Source organism: Jaculus jaculus, chromosome 1 (genome assembly GCF_020740685.1).
Source record: "Jaculus jaculus isolate mJacJac1 chromosome 1, mJacJac1.mat.Y.cur, whole genome shotgun sequence".
NCBI classification, from domain to species: domain Eukaryota; kingdom Metazoa; phylum Chordata; class Mammalia; order Rodentia; family Dipodidae; genus Jaculus; species Jaculus jaculus.
The window spans coordinates 43084142-43092982 of record NC_059102.1 but is presented as its reverse complement, the minus strand read 5'-3'; the positions used below and the strand labels follow the sequence as shown (position 1 = coordinate 43092982).

Sequence of the window (8841 nt, the reverse complement as noted above, 5' to 3'; positions counted from 1 at the left end):
ATCCTCCCAGGATTTATATAGCTGACTGAACATACAGAGACATATTCCTACTAGCTCCCAAGATTTTAATGCAAGTGATGGGTTTATCTGTGCTTGTAGCTCTTATCTACCGTTGGATCCTCAAAGATGCCTATGACTCCATCTCCAAGCAGATAGGCAAAGTCCCAAATGTTTCCGGAAAGAAAAGCCCAGGTGACACATGGTTAACACTCTCACAAGCTGTTTTTTAACTTGTAAAGTTCCCCCCTTACACTCTAGGCTTATTGACACCCCTCATCCTCATCATTCAAACATCATTGCCTTCGTTTCGTTTCTTCTTATTCTTTTTTTAGTTCTTTGAGGAAGGGTCTCGCTCTAGCCCAGGCTGACTTGGAATTCACTGTGGAATCTCAGAGTGGCCTTGAACTCATGGCGATCCTCCTACCTCTGCCTCCCTCCCTAGTGCTGGGATTAACGGCGTGCACCACCACGCCCAGCTCTCTCCTTGCTTTCTTAATGCTACTTTCTCCCTTCGCCCTGCGATGGTCCCTAAGGTTTCAAACCATTCATTATACAGAGCTCCTTCCTAGTTCATGGATGTTACAATGTTAAATTTGTTTCCTAATTGCTCAGGACAGACTGCAACTGTCTTGTTCACTAATGGCACACAGTAGTTGCTCATGCAAAGCGTATGAACGGAAACTCGAACCCAGGTCTCCAGCCTTCAGCCCTTGCAGCCGGAGAAGTAGTTCCAAAGTGCAAATTAAAAGACCTCTCAACAGAAAAAAGCCAGGGAGTTTTTCTGCTAATATTAGAAGACCTTAGCAGTAACTGCTCAGCACGAGGTGTGGCGACCGCAGGAGGGAGACCATCAAGGAAAAAAGAATGTCCCTTTGCCCCAGAGGCGAGTGAAGGTACACAGGTCGGTCGGACCACACAGACCAGCGAGCGCCTCGGCTGCAATAGAAAACACGTGCGCATCGGAGGAGCCCCGCTGTGCGCATCTGCGTCCTGCAGGGCCAGGGCAGAAGAGATCAAGAGCAGCCCCCGTTGGATGGAAGGGCATTGCTTGGCCCGTGCCCGGAGGCGCCCAAGACCCAAGCCTTCCCGTGGTTCCAGTGTGGAGCAACTTCTGCCAGCATCTCAGGGAAGTGGCTGAGTCCCGCGGACTCAAGTGAAACGAGCTGGGGCAGCCCAGAGCCCCTGAAATCTTGTCATCCGCACCCTCCAGGACGAAGCGAGGACCTTCTCCTCGGAGCAACTAAAGGGACTCAGGGCATTCATGCACTCTGAACTGAGGAGGGGCCCCGGGCGATAGCCAGAGCCACCGTTATTCCTGGGAGCATCCCGGAGGGAGGGCTGTCTGCGGTCTGCGAAGGTGCCGCCCTGCCAGCAGCCTCCTCACCTGCCTCGTCCCGCTGCCCCTCGCCCCGGGTGCGGGGGACGGCTGGTGCCTCCGGGCTGGGGCCCTGCGCTGGAGTCCCGACGGACGCGGTCTGACTGTCCCGCCCGAGCCCCGAGTGGCGACGGCTGCGTAGGGGTACCGGGGCGCGGGGTCCCTTGGAGCTGGATCGCCCGGGCGTCTCGGGGGCGGGGAAGTCGGCCAGCGGGGGCGGGCCGGGGCCGGGGCGGGAGCGGCTCCTGGGGCCCGCGCCATTGGCCGCAGGGCCGGGCGGCAGGAAGGGGCCCGGGAGCGCGGCCCCACCCCGCGGCCGGCCGAGCCTATCGCTGGGAGCGCGGAGCGCGGATAAATGTAGCGCCGCGGCGCGGGCGGGCGGGCAGCTCTCGGAGGGGCTGCGGCGCCGGAGCCATGCAGTTCCCGCACCCGGGGCCCGGGGCGCCGCTGTACGCGCCCACGCCGCTGCTGCAGCCCGCGCACCCCACGCCCTTCTACATCGACGACATCCTGGGCCGCGGGCCCACGGCCCCCACGCCGACCCCCACGCTGCCGTCCCCTAACTCCTCCTTCACCAGCCTCGTGTCCTCCTACCGGACCCCAGTGTACGAGCCCACGCCGATCCACCCTGCCTTCTCGCACCACCCGGCCGCCGCGCTGGCCGCCGCCGCCTCCGCCTACGGCCCCGGCGGCTTCGGAGGCCCGCTGTACCCCTTCCCGCGGACGATGAACGACTACACGCACGCCTTGCTCCGCCACGACCCCCTGGGTAAGGCGGGTCGCGGCGGGGCCGAGCTCCCGGGGACGGCGCGCGGCGAGGGAGGTGCCACCCTGCAGGTGGCAGCGCCTGGGAGGCAGCGGGGGTGAGGGAGACACGGGCAAAGTTGTGGCCGAAGCGATTGGGAAGCGGCTCCCTGGCGGGCTCGGGCTCCCACGTCGCGCCGCCTGCGCTGCTGACCGCAGTGTGACTCAGATTTGCTTTTCCTGCACCTTGCTTGCCGGCGTCGGGGCGCGCGGACCCGGGAGAGACCTAGGGCACTTTGGGTAGTAGTCTTGGCCCACGCGTGTCTCTCGAAGTGGGCCCTCCTCCCTCAGGGGAGGGTCCAGGGAAGAGGGTGTCGAGGTACTTTGGGCCAAGCCCCCCCCCCCCCCACTTCTCCCTGCAGCACAAGGATAGCTGCCGGGGCCCGGGTGGTTCCTGGGCTGGGCTTGGTTCAACAAGCTTGTGCAGTGAAAGAGCCTGACCCTTTCCGTTCATACAGGAAATCTTGAGTTCTCGATAGGAGTAAATCTGGTTTCAGAAGCTGTTAAGTGTTTTCCTGGCTGCATGAAGCAGACCCTTCCCCCGGAGTAGTGCACGCTGCTGATTATTTTATCGACATCCTCAATACAGACAAATTCAGGAAACACTCGACTTCTGATAGCCAGGATCCGTTTTTCTGATATTGTTCATTTCCTCTGTGTGGGATGTGACTTTATGGCAGCTAAAATAACCAGTTGCTTCCTCTTCCCTCTCCCCCAGCCCCCCCTTTTGGAGGCTGTTTTGCACCAGTCTGAAGCCTGACGCAAGCAAAATCTCGAAAAAACAATGCCAGCTTTCAAAGTGTTTGGGCGCAGGCCTGCGGACGCAGGGACTGACACCTCTACGGGATAGGAAGGCGCACACCCCGACGCCAGCGCATTGGGCATATAGAGCCTGTCCCCTCAGTGCGCACCCTAAGTCGCCTCGGTGACTGGGCTCTGGGTGGCCACTTGGCACCTCTGGGGTCTGAATCCCTGGGGTAAAGAAGAAGGGGTCTCCGCCAGAGCTTGAAATTAACTGCTTCTTGTGGCTTCCGTCAGGCACCCTGGAGACATTTTAGTGTCAGCGTTATTAGGGCACAGACTCTGGCGCACCGCTACAGAGATTTGGGAAAGGGGTGTTGTAGTTTAATTTTTGCAAAGGTTAGCATATCTCTAAGTCCTAGCCTTTGGTACCTCTGTCCCGCCATAGCTTTGTTCTCCACGGGCACAGAATGGGATCCTTAGAGGGACTGAGCCCAGAAGGCAAACTTTTTCGCAGAGCGCACCCTGGGTTCCTTGAGTTACTGCTGGGACTGCGCAGGAGGAAGCAAAAAAAAAAATTTTTTTTTTGAGATAGACCAACAGGAAACACATTGACGGAAATGTTGCCATAGCCCGTGGGGTGGCTTTAACTGGCCGCCCCCACAGGCCGAGTGTGAAATCAGAGGCGGCCTTGGAGCGCGGCGGCCACGATTGGAGGCCCCACTGGAGGCCTAATCCTGACTCCCACCAGAGCGCTTCCAAGCAGCCAGACTTTGGGAAGGGTAGCGGCCCTGCTCCACCCCTAAATGCGTCCACTCCGATATCTGGAAAGCGTGGCTCACCAAGCGAGAGGATTTAAGGATGAAAAAAAAAAAAAAAAAAAGCTGTGCATAATGTTTTAAGCCCGAGTAGGGATTCTTTGCAGGATTGAAACGTGTGTATCTAGAGCTGCTGGGTCTGTGTGCAGAAGTGGGTTTTGTGCATGTACAGTTTAGCTCCGACTTCGGCGGGGTATGAGCTTGTGTGCTTTGGTGGCAGCATGTTGAATCCCTATGCTATGATAGTACATGTGACACGAACAGGTCCCATTAGGTGGCCGACCCCACTGTGTCACCTGGAGCCTTATAGACCGATGCTGGGCTGTCGCTAACTACCTGCTCTTCTGGCCTGCAGGGAAACCCTTGCTGTGGAGCCCCTTCTTGCAGCGGCCTTTGCATAAAAGGAAAGGTGGTCAAGTGAGATTCTCCAACGACCAGACCATCGAGCTAGAGAAGAAATTTGAGACCCAGAAATACCTCTCCCCTCCAGAGCGGAAGCGACTGGCCAAGATGTTGCAGCTCAGTGAGAGACAGGTAAGCCCCCTTCGGGCCTCCTCCCCGGCAGGCTTCTTGGGCAGAGGAGAGATGTGACGCTACTGTAAGTATTTTGTCATGTTCTCTAGCCCGGGACCTCTGGAAGGCTGCTCAGCTCCACAGCCCCAATCCTATTATCCCCACCTCCCCAGGACCCTTGGGATTTTGGGCTCTAGGCAAGTTTTCTTTCTTTCTCATAGGTCAAAACCTGGTTTCAGAATCGACGCGCTAAATGGAGAAGACTAAAACAGGTATCGACATGGTTCTGTTTCTATGGAAATAAATATTTGTATCATGTTATCTCAGTGCAAGACCTGTTATGGGTTGTATGCAAAAGTCATTTGAAAGACTATTTAACCTCTTCACCTTGATTAAAAAGGCAAATAGTCCTGCTGAAATTCAGGATGAGCTGCTCAGGTGGCAGTAATGCTAAAAGCACCTAATGCAGTCCCTGTATCAATTATGCTTGGGTTTTCACACACTGGCCAGTAAAACTCAGAGCTAATTGTTTTATAAACCCCATATGTTGTTTATCTAATTAACACAGGAAAGATAAAGTAATTGACAGCAAATGACTTAAGCAGTTATCTTTGGGAGAAAATTGTTTCTTTTATTGACACAGCCATAATAAAACTAGGCAGAACTCAAGGGTAAATATAAAGACACAAACACCTTTAAAAAGTCTTGTTTGCACTGTTTTTAGAAGAATTAAATATCAACGAGTTTAAAAATTATTTCTCATCTAAATCCAGCTCTTAAAACAAATATAAAACATGCAAGAAAATACCCACAGGTTTTTGGAAAGTAGCTTAAACTCTACAGTCTTTCCATGGATGACCTTGTTGTGCAATATGTGATAAAAAGTAAAGACTAATTCAGTTTCTAAAGAAGCTCTATTGACTTAAAGCTGAAGAGTTGTTTGATGTTTCAATCTGGGTGTTTCCAGAGTTAATCTGACAATTGCTGAATTGTTCATTTGCCATTGTATATGCTGTTACTAGTAAACACAACATTTTGAAACAGTAAGTTTTAAAACGGGGAAATTTAATGTAGATTTAAAAATTTATTGGTCATCACTTTTTATTAAAGAGAAGATGCTGTCCAAAAGAGCATTTTAAAACAAAAAAATTATGTAACTTCATTATTCTTTAATACTTGTAGGTTTCCTCTCCCCCCCCCCCAAACTTATCCATGCACTGGTTACACGGTTGCAAACTTGGCAAATGTATTACTTTATAAACACTGGTGTACTGTTCCTCACACTGTTTATATTCACCTTAGACAAGCATAGGCTTAGACATTCAGATGTTTACTTCCTGTTCAAAGGGATGATGCTACTATTCCAGAGACTTTTAAAATCGTACTTTGTAGGTAGGTAATATGGGAGGTTCCCCCCCTAGTAATTTGCCCTGGATTTTTGTTGTTGTTGTTGTTGTTGTCTGCTTGTTTGTTTGTTTGTTTTTTGAGGCAGGGTCTCACTGTAGCACAGGCTGACCTGTAATTCACTATGAAGTCTCAGGGTGGCCTCAAACTCATGGTGATCCTACCTCTGCCTCCCAAGTGCTGGGATTAAAGATGTGCACCACCATGCCTGGCTGGATTTTGAGCAAAATACACAGTCTCCTCGGACACATTCTTTCAGTTTAGCAGTTTTTTTCTCTATGATTTTGTGACTTGCTATGTATTCGTGTACGTAGATGTTCATAAACTTATTCCAGAAAAATGAATGAAAAAGGATTCAGTCTAATAATGTTGAATCTTCTTAGTTTGCCATTTAACTTTTTTTGAGGGGAGTGGTAAACCTTGCATAAATAAATCTGTTTCTAGCATTCTTACTTTTATTTATTTATTTATTTATTTTTTATTTTTAAAAATTTTTATTTATTTATTTATTTGAGAATGACAGACACAGAGAGAAAGACAGATAGAGGGAGAGAGAGAGAATGGGTGCGCCAGGGCTTCCAGCCTCTGCAAACGAACTCCAGATGCGTGCGCCCCCTTGTGCATCTGGCTAACATGGGACCTGGGGAACCGAGCCTTGAACCGGGGTCCTTAGGCTTCACAGGCAAGCACTTAACCGCTAGGCCATCTCTCCAGCCCTAGTATTCTTACTTTTAAATGTCCATAATACCTTGTTATCTGGCAATGTTTAAGGATGAAGACAGTATCTGAAGTAATGATTTTTTTTTTCACCCAAACTTTTAAAAATCTTGAGATTGTGGGTAGAGGTGTTCACCATTCAATTGACAAGATACATATCTACTCATGACTTAGCAAGAATATAATCTTAAAATTTTTTTTTTTGAGGTAGGGTCTCATTCTAGCCCAGGCTGACCAAGAACTCATTCTGTAGTCCCAGGCTGGCCTGGAATTCACTCTAATCCCTACCTCTGCCTCCTGAGCGCTGGGATCAAAGGCATGTGCCACCATGTCCGACTAAGAATGTAACCTTGATCTGATGCAACATACTTGTCTTCCAGGTGAAGAGTCATAAGTATATATTTTATGAACACAGAGATTCTAGCTGAAAACATCTGATAAACTGAAAGTAGTAAGAATGGTGAAGGATGGAAGGATATTTTGAGTTATGCCTGTTACTTCTCCATATTTTATGATCATCCCAATTTGCATTTTCATTCCCTTCAATTCAGGAGAACCCTCAAAGCAACAAAAAGGATGAACTGGAAAGTTTGGACAATCCCTGTGACCAGGGGCAAGACTTGCCCAGTGAACAGAACCAAGGTGCCTCTTTGGATAGTTCTCAGTGTTCGCACTCCCCAGCCTCTCAGGAAGACCTGGACTCTGAGATTTCAGAGGATTCTGACCAGGAAGTGGACATCGAGGGTGATAAAGGTTACTTTAATGCTGGGTGATGGCCACTGATCAGCGTGCTTAGAAACCTGGACTTGAATCTTCACCAAAAACCCGGAGCTGTGTGACAAATAGAAATCCATTTTCTGGTGTTCAGGAAACCCAAGTATTTGGTGCCAACCTATATAGGAAACTTAATTTTGACTTAATAAGTGGTGTATATACTGATTTTAAGTTGTGATAATGTGTCTAAATTCAGCCCCATTTAAAAAGTAAATTGTTTTTATTTATGGAAAGTAATTTTGAATTTTTGTTTAAAGCTGTGTAACTTCAAAAGGTTTTAATAGGCTTGAGTAACTTTTCCATAATCTATATGTACACTCTGCTTAATGGATAAGCGAAAGAACACCCCAAATCCAGAGAGGTGCTTGGGAGGGGCCCATCATGACCTAGCCTTGGAATAACTCAAAAGGAAAATTCTTAATGACTTTATATTACATTATTCTTACACTGCTGCCTTGAATCCAAGACCATTTCAGAGTCGTAGTCTTGGGGATGTGTGTTCTTTTTGTAAGAGGTAGTTGGTAAGACTTTTAAGTGCTTGTTTTGCACTATTACTTAGTTCTTCTGACCAAGGTGTTAGGGAGTGGTACAGTCCTACAGGCAGGAAAACTGACTGGTCTGTGACTAAAATTAATGTCACCTGAGCTAGAAGTACCCCGATAATTAAGTGGAAGTAGATTGTAGATACCTGGTTTTATATTAAACAATGTCTATAATATATGTATGTATATAGAATTATTCACTTAAAACGGTGTCGATTTTTTTAATTATTTTTTTAATTTTAATTTTTATCTTTTCACAATTTTTATTAACATTTTCCATGATTATAAAAAATACCCCATGGTAATACCCTCCCCCCCACTTTCCCCCTTGAAATTCCATTCTCCATCATATTACCTCCCCATCTCAATCATTCTACTTACATATATACAATATCGATTTTTTTTTTTTTAAACGAAGTTGTCTATAAATCTGTCCTTGGACTTCTCATTTGGCTAAAAGACCCTAAACACCCTTCTGGAAGTGTGCTGCAGGCGAGGGAGTGGGGGGACTCACCTGGCTGGTGTACAGCTGGTGGAATTGGGAGGGGCTTTCTTAGGGGTGCTTGCTGAGGAGTTGGGACTATACCTCGGAGACCCCCCGCCCCAACTTGTCTCAAGGCTGAGCAGACGCGCGGGCCGGCCGCCCGGGAGTGGGCGGGGGCGGGGGGGCGGCGGACATCGATTCTCCTGGCTCTGGGCTGCCGGGCTGGCGCGGGCCTCTGTCCTTGACCGGTGTGAGTCAACACTGTGTCATCCCGGCGGGAGGGACCTTCGCGGGGAGCCGGGAGCCGGGAGGCGAGGGGCCCAGCTTCAGAGGCCCCTGCAGCGCGGGTGGAGCCCCTCCACCTCACCCGGCGGGTTCTGATCGGGGAGGTGTGGGTGGGAGCGGGAGTTCGGATTTCCACCAGACAGGCTCAAAGCTACTGGACTGGAGAATTTTGGCTGCAGAACCGCGGCTCTAAGGTGTCCCCAGTGTGGAGCAGGTGGGTGGGACCTGCACACCCGCTTCCCGGCTGGCTTCCCCGGGTCCCTCCCGCCAGCTTTGGGTTGGGGGAGGGGACGGCGGGAGGAAGAGCGGGTACCCTGCATAGCCAGGGTGGTAGGCTGTTGTGATGGCTGAGTAGATGACCTCGGGTCCAGGGATGGGGAAAAA

At 50.0% G+C, this 8841-nt stretch overlaps 1 protein-coding gene across 1 annotated transcript; it reads left to right on the top strand.

Annotated features, from left to right (window-relative positions):
* Positions 1-1789: 1789 nt before the first annotated feature.
* On the top strand, positions 1790-7858 carry Hhex (hematopoietically expressed homeobox). Its single transcript, XM_004653214.2, has 4 exons — positions 1790-2144; positions 4094-4272; positions 4473-4523; positions 6924-7858. The coding sequence occupies exons 1-4, from the start codon at positions 1790-1792 to the stop codon at positions 7143-7145; spliced, it is 807 nt and encodes a 268-aa protein (XP_004653271.2). The 3' UTR covers positions 7146-7858.
* The last annotated feature ends 983 nt before the right edge of the window (positions 7859-8841 follow it).